Source organism: Moschus berezovskii, chromosome 7, assembly GCF_049115385.1.
Source record: "Moschus berezovskii isolate FMDL1 chromosome 7, NW_MosBer_1.0, whole genome shotgun sequence".
Lineage (NCBI taxonomy): Eukaryota > Metazoa > Chordata > Mammalia > Artiodactyla > Moschidae > Moschus > Moschus berezovskii.
In genome coordinates this window covers 3,227,878-3,242,783 of record NC_142466.1, presented here as the reverse complement: position 1 = coordinate 3,242,783, position 14,906 = coordinate 3,227,878, and the positions used below count along the sequence as shown (strand labels likewise).

The following is a 14,906-nucleotide window of genomic DNA, read 5'->3' as shown; positions in this document are numbered from 1 at the left end:
TATATTAAGAAGCAGAGACAATACTTTGCCAAAAAAGGTCCGTCTAGTCAAGGCTATGGTTTTTCCTGTGGTCATGTATGGATGTGAGAGTTGGACTGTGAAGAAAAATGAGTGCTGAAGAATTGATGCTTTTGAACTGTGGTGCTGGAGAAGACTCTTGAGAGTCCCTTGGACTGCAAGGAGATCCAACCAGTCCATTCTAAAGGAGATCAGTCCTGGGTGTTCATTGGAAGGACTGATGCTAAAGCTGAAACTGCAATACTTTGGCCACCTCATGCGACGAGTTGACTCACTGGAAAAGACTCTGATGCTGGGAAAGTTTGGGGGCGGGAGGAAAAGGGGACGACCGAGAATGAGATGGCTGGATGGCATCACCGACTCTATGGACATGAGTTTGAGTGAACTCCGGGAGTTGGTGATGGACAGGGAGGCCTGGCGTGCTGTGATTCATGGGGTCACAGAGAGTCGGACACGACTGAGTGGCTGAACTGAACTGAACCTACTGCTTATGTGTATAACATACACCCTCATAGCTTCACTTGTCTACTATATGCCTCTGACAAGTGTAGGGCACTGTTCTGGGTCCTGAATACTCAGTATGTAATAGGGGATACGTAGCCCAGGAGTTTCGTATCTGTGCCAAGAAAAACAGAAGAATGAATAATGCTTTGTGGTTCAATTTGGGCAAGTTCACCACTTGGACATCTCCGTGTGCACGCAAATTGTGGTAAAATACATATAACATGAATTTAACATTTTAACCAGTTTATTGAATGACTGTGTGACTTCACTAGGGTCAAGCTAACAGATGGCCTTGGGGTGCCATCAGCCTTTTTCCCAGAGGAACACTCCAAAGCCTGGTGGCCTTGTAGACCTTGCCTTTCTTCCTCACTTTCCCCAGTGGTTCTAGGTCACTTGTCTGTGTGTCTTTTAAGAATCTCTTCATCCACTTTGTTGTTAGGTTTATGTTTAGGAACGTTTCTCAGATGTCCCTGGGTCTTGAGAAGGTAGGCTTGGATTCTGGGTTCTCCCTTGCCGCGTGCGGCCAGGTCGTGGTGGAGGCTGACGGCCGGTCTGAGTTATGGTGGTCTGTGTGGTCTTGGGGTCAGCGGACCCCCTCTTCTGTGGGGGGGCAGGGAGATCCTTTGTGTGGAGCCTGGAGAGACTTGACAGGGTCAGTCTTCATTGTCTCGCTCTCTTTTTAACTTGTGTTTGCATTTAGTGACTAATTTAATTGTTTTCTAGAAGTTTCTGACTTCTACCAAGGAGGTAAATGTATATAGGAAGCAGCTCCTGGAAAGAGAAGAAGAACTCGCTGAGCTCAGAGCCGAAAGGAACAATACCAGGGTCAGTAGAGGGATTCTGACGTGTTGACATTTGCCCCGCGGCAGTTACCTCTGGGCTCTGTGCTGCTGACTTTAAACTCTATCTGATTTTCAAGTCATTTTTCACAACGTCCCACTGAGCAGACTGGGGTGGATCAGTTCGGGGTTCTCATACCTTGCTTCAAATTTATGATGAGAGCTAATGTAATTATTACATTTGAGGGGGAGTTCTCTTCACTTACATTTTTGTCCATGCTATACTTTGTGTGGGATCTTAGTTCCCCGACCAGGGATTAAAACCCATGACCCCTGCAGAAGTGTGGAGTCTTAACTACTGGGCCACCTGGGAAGTCCACTCTAACTTGAGACTGAACTGGCGGGATTCTGACATGCCTTAGCATGGTTTCGGTTTTAGAGTGAGGCTGAGAGGAGTTACCGGCCCTGAATGCAAGTATGAGGTTGAAGGTGCTCCTTTGGCCCCACCCTGCAGCTGCTGCTGGAGCACCTGGAGTACCTGGTTTCCCGGAATGTGCCATCCCTCCGGATGACGGCGGGCAAGCAGCAGGAGCAGCCCCCAGCCAGCATGACCAGCGAGTTGGAGTTGCTCAGGGCGCTGAAATTTCTTTTTGACCACCACAAGTCCCTGGATGAGAAGGTACCAGCCACCCAACCTCCTGAATTTGTACACTTGCTGCCTTGTTAGGTGGATGATGCATGTATTTATGTAACTAGTTGACTTTTGAGCTTCTTGAATTCTTGTAAATACATTTTTTCTGTAAGAAGTCAGAGTTTTATATGGTTAAGAAACATTGCCTACGTATATGCTCAGTCATGTCTGTATCTTTGTGACCCTGTGGACTATAGCCCACCATGCTCCTCTCTTCATGGGGTTTCCCAAGCAAGAATACTGGAGTGGGTGGCCATCTTCTACTCCAGGGGATCTTCCCAACCCAGGGATCGAACCTGCCCTCTTGCATTGGCAGGCGGATTCTTTACCACTGAGCCACCTGGGAAGCCCCCAGTTAAAAAGTATTAGTTGGCATAAATGTCTCAAGGTTTATTATATTCTGTATATCAATTTGCAGTTAAAAACTGGGCAATATAATTAATTTAGGATAACATTTTATTCTCTCAAACTTAGAATTTAAAGCTGTTAACAAGCAGATTTTCTTGATGTTAAGATCAATGAGAGCCATTAAAGATACTCTGTTACAGTAGCCATGTATTAGAGTGAGTATAGAATGAGGAGTGCACTAAAGTGTATACACACATCAACACACAGTGACTCGACCCCTTGTATTTGAGTTCAGAGAGCGGTTAGGTATATCACTCGAAAGGTGTCATTTGTTAGAAGAAGAATTAGGTGCTACACATAAAGAGGTAAGTTTGATCAGTCATCGTGTAATTTCAGTTAAAAGTTTGTCATTTGTATCCTTTCGTTTTAAAAATGTATGAAGGCTGTAGTGGTGGGCATCACATTCTATTTATCGTTCTGATTGAGGACCCGCCCACCTGGGGTATTTTAATGACTAGCAAACTAGACTTGTGGCTCAGAGCTGCAGGATCTCTTAAGCACCCCTTTGTCCAGGAGAAGACAAAGTCTGACTATAATCACCCGGTTCTAATCGGGATGGACAGCATCACCAATGCACCATGTAGGTCTGAGCAGCCGTGAGGGTCCCGTGAGCTCCCAGAGCAGAAGGCAGTTTTGACCTCGCCGATTTCCCGGAAGTGCTGTGTCCCCTCCCTCCCAAAACAAGGCTGCCTAAGGCTTCCTTTCCCCCTCAGAGATCGTCTGATGGCACTCTAAGCCACGAGCAAAACCTGGCTAAGATGAGGGAGCTCCAGGAAGTCATAGACAAGCAGTTGCGGGAGCAGAGCCAGATGAAAGAGCGCCTGGCAGCCCTCTCTGCACACGTGAGAGAGCTGGAGGAGGACCTGGACACGGCCAGGAAGAAACTCCTCAAGTCCGAGGAAGTGAACACGAAACTGGAGCGGGATGTCCGTGAAGTGAGTGACGGCGGCCGTGTCTGTTGCCCTGAGGTGGTTGTGGGTCCCTTGTTCTCCCGGTGATCTCAGCCTCGGGATGGCTGCGCGAGTAAGAGCAGAGCTCTGGTGAGACCACGACAGGCTGCCTCCCCGCCTCTGTGTCAAGGTCTCTGGGGTAGAAGAGGCCTGATCCAGGCGGTCCGTTGGCAGTGGACCAACATGAGGGTAGCCCTTGCGCTGTGCTGCACCCTGGGTGTGGACTCCTCATTTCTACAAGTTCTAGGGGGCCCAGTGTGTTCCTTTTAAAACATTCATTTATCCATTTATTCATTTCTTGGCATGTAGTTGCTTTACACTGCTGGGTCAATTTCTGCTGTGCAGCAAACTGAATCAGTCATGTATATGTGTATATATATATCTACGTATATCCCTGTTGTTTAGATTTCCTACCCATTTCCTTCACCACAGAGCACTGAGGAACCTTCCCTGTGCTGTACACTAGGTCCTTACTGGCTGTTGACTTGATACGTAGTATCAGCAGTGTATACATGCCAGCCCCAATCTCCCAGTTCACCCGCCCCCCCACCTGCCTGTCAAATGTATTCCTGACGATGCTGAGATTTCCTTCTGATTCACTCAGGCGCGTCTGGTGACGTCTGTGGAGGCCGTTCTCTCGGAGAGATAGGAGCATGCTGTGTGGGCTCTGCCGAGGCAGCTTGCCTGGCCGTCTTCTTTGGTTTGCTGAGGTTCCGCTCCTTGACAGGGATGTGTGACAGTGATCCCGGCGGTCAGACCAGTCGAGTGGCGTTTGCTCACCCTCAGGTCCTCAGGCCCGAGCTGTGTAACCGCGTAGACTCCTGATGTTTCTGGCAGTCATGTCTGCGGGTGTCATGATTTATGAGAAACTACCTAACAGTCATTGTGAAAACAGAAGAGTGCTGGGGGTTCAGGCCTCCTCCTGTGAGCCTCACCTCTCCTCTGTATGCAGACAGACAGCGCCCACCCTGCCCCACCCCTCCCCCGTGACACCGTCTCAGACAGAGCCGCTCCAGCATGTGTTCCAGCAGGTGTACCTGTTTAGTAGCTTGGTGTGAGGAATTCTGTGTGAGAACTCAAAACAGAAATACTTGCACGTGTTTGTATAACCTTCTCACACTACTCTTTGGCAACAGGAGGAGATTAGGTGACAGAGTTTAGTACGTTGAGAATTCTGGAAAAAGTGTTTTTAAGACCTTTCACTTTTAATATTAGGACTTGGCCTACATTGGTTACTTAGTGACCGCAGAGGGACCCAAAATGGATTTTGAGCTGGCAGACAGGAGTCGCGCCAGCAGCAAGTTCTGGTCCTGGTTTGAGCATTTCATACATGTGGTTTAACTCTGCTTGAGAAGGCTGCTTCCAGTTGTGTTACACTTTGACTTCTGTTTCCACTCGTTAATAGTCTTACTTTAATTTTGAGGAAATTGCATGAGATTTTTCCAACTTTTACCCGAGGAAACGAGCCTCAGAGCTCCCTCTTGGGTCTGTTGTAGGTCCCTCCCTGTTCTGGTCACGTCTGCCTGTATGGTGTAGCAGACAGAGGTCCTGACTTCATGCCAGATACCTTCCCTCCTGGAATTCTTGCAATAACAGGGTAGATTAGTATACTTTTTGTTTGCTGTTTGGATTTATTATATAGCAAAGAAGCTTGGTAAACCGATTAGTCGGGCAGAACATTCAGACAGATGGCTGCCCATCATGGCAAATGTGACCTTGGAGGTAGGCGTGTTTTTGCTCACGTTCAAGAAAACTGCCACGTCTAGGAGTTTAATTTTGAGTACGCTGACTTTATGTTTGATTTGAAACTTAGGATTTAGTCCAGCTTTGTTACTCAAGTGTATCGGAGTGTTCCATGATAACAACTTACATTTTCTCCTCTGCAATGCCCGGTGTAGGCCATGGCCCAGAAGGAGGACATGGAAAAGAGAATCATTACCCTAGAGAAACGCTCCCTCGCCACACAGCGTGAAGCTGCCTATGTGCATGACTTCAATGATAAACTTGAAAAGGAAATCGCAAATGAGGATTCTATGCATCGACAGGTAATGGCCTTTACTGTACTGTGTCTGATTTTTATAGTATTGAATTACTGAGGAGGGAAGGTAAAGACCTTTTCATGTGACCTCCCACGTTGGAAATCAAGTCCCTGTGTAAAGTTCTTATGACCCTAAAACATGTACATCATGTAAATTATGTACATCATGGTATATCATGGTAAATCATGATGTACATCATGGTAAATCAGCGTACGGGAAGGAAATACATTTTTTAAAATTTGGGGGTGACTGCAACTTGCAGGTTTGAATTATTTGGGACTTGGTTTAACCATTTTGTGAAATTCCTCTCCTGACTCCCTTGTTTTATTTGAACGTGAATCTGTTGGCTTGTTAGCGTTTTTACTGAAAGAGCAGAGAGCAGCAGGGAACTTCAGGGCAGCGGGCTGCCTGTGGAGAACTGGGTCATTGTGACAAAAGGGTTAGAGCTCCGGTCTGGTTAGGGATTGTCCTTCCTATGGTTTGGTGAGCCTTACTCGCTCCTGTTCCTGTGTGGTCTCAGATAATCAGGACTTAACCAGGAAAACCAAATCTGGCTTCTCTCAAAAAAAGTGAGTCGGGCCGGTGTGTGCCAACATGTATCATTGGCCCCACCACAAAAATAAAACACTAGAAAATCATTGAAATGTATGAGGTGGAATGCATTACGATATACAAAATAGTGGCTGCAAGAGGCAGATCAGAAAATACTACGTACCATATGCTATTGTTTACTGAGGGTTTTAAAGCCTCACGTGTCAGCACTGTCCCCACCATGCCTGTGTTCCTGGGCCTGGACTGTAGAGCCTCAGACGTGGGCTCCCAGGGGGCAGTGGTTCTGACTGCGATGATGAGACCCACGGTGAGGCGCCCTCCCCGCTTAGGCAGAGAGCTCAATGTCTCCCAATCAGGGGTGCACTTCCTTACTTTCAGAACAGCTGCTCAGAGGCTGTTGAGCTTGGGATGCTGTTTATGACTAAGCCAGTTCAAAGTAAACTTTTGTTTTGCTTTAAAAATATTTGAATGCCGATGCCGTACTGTGGAAGCTGTGAGAGGTTTTGTTTCCTTGGGCTCAAAAATCACTGCAGACGGTGACTACAGCCATGAGATTTAAAAATGCTTGCTCCTTGGAAAGCTATGACAAACCTAGACAGCATATTGAGAAGTAGAGACATCACTTTGCCGACAAAGGTCCGTATAGTCAAAGCTATCGTTTTTCCAGTAGTTACGTATGGGTGTGAGAATTGGACAATAAAGAAGGCTGAGCACTGAAGAACTGATGCTTTCGAACTGTGTTGCTGGAGAAGACTTTAACAGAAAATAAAACAGTGTCAGACTTTGTTTTTTTGGGCTCCAAAATCACTGCAGATGCTGATTGCAGCCATGAAACTAAAAGACTCTTACTCCTTGGAAGGAAAGTTATGATCAACCTTGATAATATATTAAAAAGCAGAGACATTACTTTGCCAACAAAGGTCCGTCTAGTCAAGGCTATGGTTTTTCCCATGGTCATGTATAGATGTGAGGGTTGGACTGTGAAGAAAGCTGATCGCCGAACAATTGATACTTTTGAACTGTGGTGCTGGAGAAAACTCTTGAGAGTCCCTTGTACCACAAGGAGATCCAACCAGTCCATTCTGGGGGAGATCGATCCTGGGTGTTCATTGGAAGGACTGATGCTAAAGCTGAAACTGCAATACTTTGGCCACCTCATGCGACGAGTTGACTCACTGGAAAAGACTCTGATGCTGGGAAAGGTTGGGGGCGGGAGGAGAAGGGGACGACCGAGAATGAGATGGCTGGATGGCATCACTGACTCTATGGACATGAGTTTGAGTGAACTCCGGGAGTTGGTGATGGACAGGGAGGCCTGGCGTGCTGTGATTCATGGGGTCGCGGAGAGTCGGACACGACTGAGCGACTGAACTGAACTGAACCTGTTTTTTCATTTTTTAAGGTGGAAAATTTCAAACATGCACAAAAGTGGTATAATCATATACCACTTCTATAATATAGTATAATAAATGCCCATGACCCAGCAATTAGCCTCAGCAATTTTTAACACAGGGCCAGTCTCAAATAGATCATTCTTTTGTCTTCTCTCCATTTTTTTTTTTTTTTATATAGTAGGTCCTAAAACAGCTTTTTAAACCACGAGCTTGATGCTCGTTTTATAAAACACAGACTTGCCAACTTTGTTATTACATTTAAAAATTGCTTGAGGTAATTATTTCCAGTTTTTTAATATGAATTTTCATACTGGAAAAGACCCTGATGCTGGGAAAGATTGAAGGCAGGAAGAGAGTGGGTGACAGAGGATGAGATGGTTGGACGCCATCACCAACTCAATGGACATGAGTTTGAACAAGTTCTGGGAGTTGGTGATGGACAGGGAAGCCTGGCGTGCTGTGATTCATGGGGTTGCACAGTCAGACACGACTGAGCAAGTGAACTGAACTGAATATGAATTATCATTGGGAGAAAAGCTATGGCCAAGCTAGACAGCATATTAAAAAGCAGAGACATTACTTTGCCACCAAAGGAACACCTAGTTACAGCTATGGTTTTTCCAGTAGTCATGTATGGATGTGAGAGTTCGACCGTAAAGAAGCTGAGCACCAAAGAATCAATGCTTCTGAACTGAGGTGTTGGAGAAGACTCTTGAGAGTCCCCTGGACTGCATGGAGATCAATCAATCCTAAAGGAAATCAGTCCTGAATATGCATTGGAAGGACTGATGCTGAGGCTGAAGGTTCAGTACTTTGGCCACCTGATGCAAAGAACTGACAGATTGGAAAAGACCCTGATGCTAGGAAAGATCGAAGGCAGGAGGAGAAGGTGCGACAGAGGACGAGACAGTTGGATGGCATCACTGACCCGATGGATGTGAGTTTGAGCAACTTCTGGGAGATAGTGAAGGACAGGGAAGCCTGGCATGCTGCAGTCCATGGGGTCACAAAGAGTTAGACACGACTGAACAACAGCAATCATTACAAAGAATTTAAGTGATGTTGCATGTAAAGAAAAATATGTGAATGTCTATCTCCACTGGCTTTTTTCCCAAAATGAATTTTCTCACCTTTTGCTTTATAACTTGAATTCATTTTACCCCCTTAAACCAGACTCAAGCTTCTGTTTATGTACTGGGAATTTTCTCTACCAACGTGTGTGTAAGCTGATCCCCTTTAAAGTCTATTTGTTTCTGAGTGTAAATTTGCTTGCTCCCCGAGCTCCTCCAACAGGTAATGGCTGGTGACACTAAGGTCCCTCAGGTGCTCAGCCAAAGAGAAGCGTTGGGAGTGACCTTTGACAAGTGAAGTCCCTGCCTCTCTCTGCACCTGCCCGTCTGCTCTGGGGATGCTCAAGAGCCCACCAGACGTGGCTGTGGGAGGGGACCACCTCGAGAACCAGGGCACAGGCTGCTCACGTCACGGCTCCCCGGTTCTTTTATTTATTTATTTATTTATTGGTAATTAATTTATTTTTTATTGGAGGCAAATTATTTTACAATATTATATTGGTTGGTTTTGCCATACATGAATTCGCCCCGGGTTTACATAAGTTCCCCCTCCTGAACCTCCCTCCCACCTCCCTCCTCCCTTTATCCTCCCTCTGGGTCATCCCCGCATGCCAGCCCCGAGCATCCTATAACATGCATTGACCCTGAACTAGTGATTCGTTTCACATATAACAGCATACGTGTTTCAATGCCATTCTCCCAAATCATCCCACCCTCACCCTCTCCCATAGAGTCCCAAAGACTGTTCTATACATCTGTATCTCTTTTGCTGTCTCATATACAGGGTTATCATTTGCATCTTTCTAAATTCCATATATATGCGTTAATATACTGTATTGGTATTTTTCTTTCTGGCTTACTTCACTCTGTATAATAGGCTCCAGTTTCATCCACCTCATTAGAACTGATTCAAATGTATTCTTTTTAATGGCTGAATAATACTCCATTGTGTATATGTACCAAAGCTTTCTTATCCTTTCGTCTGCAGATGGACATCTAGGTTGCTTCCATGTCCTGGCTATTATAAACAGTGCTGCAATGAACATTGGAGTACATGTGTCTCTTTCAATTCTGGTTTCCTCGGTGTGTATGCCCAGGAGTGCGATTGCTGGATCATATGGCAGTTCTACTTCCAGTTTTTTGAGGAATCTCCACACTGTTCTCCATAGTGGCTGTACTAGTTTGCATTCCCACCAAAAGTGTAAGAGGGTTCCTTTCTCTCCACATCCTCTCCAGATTTATTGCATGTAGACTTTTGGATAGCAGCCATTCTGACTGGTGTGAAATGGTATCTCATTGTGGTTTTGATTTGCATCTCTCTGATTATGAGGGATGTTGACCATTTTTTCATGTGTTTTTTAGCCATCTTTATGTCTTCTTTGGAGAAATGTCTGTTTAGTTCTTTGGCCCATTTTTTGATTGGGTCATTTATTTTTCTGGAATTGAGCTGCAGGAGCTGCTTGTATATTTTGGAGATTAATCCTTTATCAGTTGCTTCATTTGCTATTATTTTCTCCCATTCTGAAGGCTGTCTTTTCACCTTACTTATAGTTTCCTTTGCTGTGCAGAAGCTTTTGATTATAATTAGGTCCCATTTGTTTATTTTTGCTTTTATTTCCAATATTCTGGGAGGTGGGTCATGGAGGATCCTGCTGTGATTTATGTTGGAGAGTGTTTTGCCTACGTTCTCCTCTAGGAGTTTTATAGTTTCTGGTCTTACATTTAGCGCTCTAATCCATTTTGAGTTTATTTTTGTGTATGGTGTTAGGAAGTGTTCTAGTTTCATTGTTTTACAAGTGGCCGACCAGTTTTCCCAGTACCACTTGTTAAAGAGACTGTCTTTTCTCCATTTTATATTCTTGCCTCCTTTGTCAAAGATGAGGTGTCCATAGGTGCGTGGATTAATCTCTGGGCTTTCTATTTTGTTCCATTGATCTATATTTCTGTCTTTATGCCAGTACCATACTGTCTTGATGACTGTGGCTTTGTAGTAGAGCCTGAAGTCCGGCAGGTTAATTCCCCCAGTTCCATTTTTCTTCCTCAAGATTGCTTTGGGTATTCGAGATTTTTTGTATTTCCATACAAATTGTGAGATTATTTGTTCTAGTTCTGTGAAAAATATCGTTGGTAGCTTGATAGGGATTGCATTGAATGTATAAATTACTTTGGCTAGTATACTCATTTTTACAATATTTATTCTTCCAATCCATGAACATGGTATATTTCTCCATCTATTACTGTCCTCTTTGATTGCTTTCAGTAGCGTTTTATAGTTTTCTATGTACAAGTCTTTTGTTTCCTTAGGTAGATATATTCCTAAGTATTTAATTCTTTTCGTTGCAACAGTGAATGGAATAGTTTCCTTAATTTCTCTTTCTATTTTCTCATTTTTAGTGTATGGGAATGCAAGGGATTTCTGTGTGTTGATTTTATATCTTGCAACGTTACTGTAATCATTGATTAGCTCTAGTAGTTTTCTGGTAGAGTCTCTAGGGTTTTCTGTGTAGAGGATCATGTCATCAGCGAACAGTGATAGTTTTACTTCTTCTTTTCGAATTTGTATTCCTTTTATGTCTTTTTCTGCTCTGATTGCTGTGGCCAAAACTTCCAGAACTATGTTGAATAGTAGTGGTGAGAGTGGGCACTCTTCTCTTGTTCCTGACTTTAGGGGAAATGCTTTCAGTTTTTCACCATTGAGGATAATGTTTGCTGTGGGTTTGTCATATATAGCTTTTATTATATTGAGGTATGTCCCTTCTATTCCCACTTTCTGGAGGGTTTTTTTTTTTAATCATAAATGGATGTTGAATTTTGTCGAAGGCTTTCCCTGCATCTATTGAGATAATCATATGATTTTTATTTTTCAGTTTGTTAATGTGGTGTATTATGTTGATTGATTTGCGGATATTGAAGAAAACTTGCATTCCTGGGATAAAGCCCACTTGGTCATGATGTATGATCTTCTTAATGTGTTGTTGGATTCTGATTGCTAGAATTTTGTTAAGGATTTTTGCATCTATATTCATCAGTGATATTGGCCTGTAGTTTTCTTTTTTTGTGGGGTCTTTACCAGGTTTTGGGATTAGGGTGATGGTGGCCTCATAGAATGAGTTTGGAAGTTTCCCTTCCTCAGCAATTTCCTGGAAGAGTTTGAGTAGAATAGGTGTTAGCTCTTCTCTAAATTTTTGGTAGAATTTGGACCTGGACCTGGGCTTTTGTTTGCTGGAAGATTCCTGATTACAGCCTCTAGTTCCGTGCTTGTGATGGGTCTGTTCAGATTTTCTATTTCTTCCTGGTTCAGTTTTGGAAAGTTGTACTTTTCTAGGAATTTGTCCATTTCTTCCAGGTTATTCATTTTATTGCCATATAATTGCTGATAGTATTCTCTAATAATCCTTTGTATTTCTGTGTTGTCAGTTGTGATCTCTCCATTTTCATTTCTAATTTTATTGATTTGGTTCTTCTCCCTTTGTTTCTTGATAAGTCTGGCTAGTGGTTTGTCAATTTTATTTACCTTCTCAAGGAACCAGCTTTTGGCTTTGTTGATTTTTGCTATGGTCTCTTTTGTTTCTTTTGCATTTATCTCTGCCCTAATTTTTACAATTTCTTTCCTTCTACTAACCCTGGGGTTCTTCATTTCTTCCTTTTCTAGTTCTTTAGATGTAGAGTTAGGTTAATCGGTTGACTTTTTTATTGTTTTTTGATGTGTGCCTGTATTGCTATGAAATTCCCCCTTAGCACTGCTTTTACAGTGTCCCAGAGGTTCTGGGTTGTTGTGTTTTCATTTTCATTCATTTTTATGCATATTTTGATTTCTCTTTTGATTTCTTCTATGATCTGTTCATTATTCAGCAGCGTGTTGTTCAGCCTCCATATTTTGGCATTTTTAATAGTTTTTCTCACGTAATTGAGATCTAATCTTACTGCATTGTGGTCAGAAAAGATGCATGGAATGATTTCAACTTTTTTGAATTTACCAAGGCTAGATTTATGGCCCAGGATGTGATCTATCCTGGAAAAGGTTCCATGTGCACTTGAGAAAAAGTTGAAATTCATTGTTTTGGGGTGAAATGTCCTATAGATATCTATTAGGTCTAACTCGTCTATTGTATCATTTAAAGTTTGTGTTTCCTTGTTAATTTTCTGTTTAGTTGATCTATCCATAGATGTAAGTGGGGTATTAAAATCTCCCACTATTATTGCATGATTGTTAATTTCCCCTTTCATACTTGTTAGTAATTGTCTTAAATATTGTGGTGCTCCTATGTTGGGTGCATAAATATTTATAATTATTATATCTTCATCTTGGATTGATCCTTTGATCATTATGTAGTTTCCTTCTTTGTCTCTTTTCACAGCCTTTGTTTTAAAGTCTATTTTATCTGATATGAATATTGCTACTCCTGCTTTCTTTTGATCTCTATTTGCATGGCATATCTTTTCCCAGCCCTTCACTTTCAGTCTGTATGTGTCCCTCGTTTTGAGGTGGGTCTCTTGCAGACAACATATATGGGGGTCTTGTTTTTGTATCCATTCAGCCAGCCTTTGTCTTTTGGTTGGGACATTTAACCCATTTACGTTTAAGGTAATTATTGATAAGTACGATCCCGTTGCCATTTTCTTTATTGCTTTGGGTTCGAGTTTATACACCCTTTCTGTGTTTCCTGTCTAGAAAAGATCCTTTAGCATTTGTTGGAGAGCTGGTTTGGTAATGCTGAATTCTCTCAGCTTTTGCTTGTCTGTAAAGCTTTTGATTTCTCCTTCATATTTGAATGAGATCCTTGCTGGGTACAGTAGTCTGGGCTGTAGATTATTTTCTTTCATCACTTTAAGTATGTCTTGCCATTCCCTCCTGGCCTGAAGAGTTTCTGTTGAAAGATCAGCTGTTATCCTTATGGGAATCCCCTTGTGTGTTATTTGCTGTTTTTCCCTTGCTGCTTTTAATATTTGTTCTTTGTGTTTGATCTTTGTTATTTTGATTAATATGTGTCTTGGAGTATTTCACCTTGGGTTTATCCTGTTGGGGACTCTCTGGGTTTCTTCGACTTGGGTGATTATTTCTTTCCTCATTTTAGGGAAGTTTTCAACTATTATCTCCTCAAGTATTCTTTCATGGTCTTTCTTTTTGTCTTCTTCTTCTGGGATTCCTATGATTCGAATGTTGGAGCGTTTAACATTGTCCCAGAGGTCTCTAATATTGTTCTCATTTCTTTTAATTTGTTTTTCTTTTTTCCTCTCTGTTTCATTTATTTCTACAATTCTATCTTCTAGCTCGCTTATCCTGTCTTCTGCCTCTGTTATTCTACTGTTTGTTCCCTCCAGAGTGTTTCTGATCTCATCTATTGCATTATTCATTGTATATTGATTCTTTTTTACTTCCTCTAAGTCCTTATTAAACCTTTCTTCCATCTTCTCAATCCTTTTCTCCAGGTTATTTATCTGTAACTCCATTTTGCTTTCAAGATTTTGAATCATTTTCACCACCAAAATTCGAAATTCTTTATCGGGTAGATTCCCTATATCTTCCTCTTTTGTTTGTGTTGGTGGGCATTTATCTTGTTCCTTTACTTGCTGGGTATTTCTCTGCCTCTTCATCTTGCTTGTAATGCTTTGCTTGGGGTGGCCTTTCCCTCTTCTGGCCGTTTGTGGAGTTCTCTTTATTATGTAGTTTCCTCGCTGTGTTTGGGGTTGGACAGGTGACTTGTCAAGGTTCCCTGGTTATGGAAGCTTGTGTTGGTGTTTTGGTGGGTGGAGCTGGATTTGTTCTCTCTGGAGTGCGATGAAGTGTCCAGTAATGAGTTATGAGATGTCAGTGGGTTTGGAGTGACTTTGGGCAGCCTGTATATTGAAGCTCAGGGCTAGTTTCCTGTGTTACTGGAGAATTTGCGTGGTATGTCTTGCTCTGGAACTTGTTGACCCTTGGGTGGTGCTTGGTTTTAGTGTAGGTATGGAGACGTTTGATGAGCTTCTATTGATTAATGTTCCCTGGAGTCAGGAGTTCTCTGGTGTTCTCAGGATTCGGGCTTAAGCCTCTTGCCTCTGGTTTTTGGTCTTATTCTTGGAGTAGCCTCTAGACGTCTCTATCTGTCATTTCCAAGGTGGTTCCCTCTGTTTTAGCTTCTGTTTGCTGGTCTCTTCAGTGTCTAATTTCCGCCCTGATACTAGGGGGTGGGTGGACACTTTTTAAGGCTCAGTTGTTCAGTCCTGTACTGGGAAGGGAGGAACACTGCAGACGAATATCTCTGGCATCTGTGGGGAGTGCTCGCAGCGTCTCGGCCACACTGGGTTTGCCCCCGCTCACAGCACATATGCTGTCCCAGTCTACACTGCACAGGCTCTAGGTTGCTCTGCCAGGAACTGTCCGAGGCCAGCGCCGGGTTGTATGCACTTCCCAGGTCTGAGCGGCTCAAGTTCAGGTTCTCAGGTACTCCACAAAGGCGCAGACTTGGTTGGGCCTGCGTTTTGTGCCTTCCCCGGTCCGAGCAGCTCAGGGGACCAGGT

General features: G+C 43.3%; 1 protein-coding gene across 9 annotated transcripts in view; it reads left to right on the top strand.

Moving 5' to 3' along the window:
- Positions 1-14,906, top strand: part of LOC129540269 (liprin-alpha-1-like) — a 149,021-nt gene that overhangs the window by 121,726 nt on the left and 12,389 nt on the right. For 8 of the 9 annotated variants that reach the window (XM_088837803.1, XM_088837800.1, XM_088837799.1 and 5 more), the window contains 4 exons: positions 1,246-1,347; positions 1,816-1,980; positions 3,114-3,335; positions 5,249-5,395. In XM_088837803.1, the coding sequence (XP_088693929.1) occupies positions 1,246-1,347; positions 1,816-1,980; positions 3,114-3,335; positions 5,249-5,395 (636 nt within the window). The remainder of the gene's footprint in view (positions 1-1,245; positions 1,348-1,815; positions 1,981-3,113; positions 3,336-5,248; positions 5,396-14,906) is intronic. The other variant, XM_088837802.1, reaches the window with a different exon arrangement.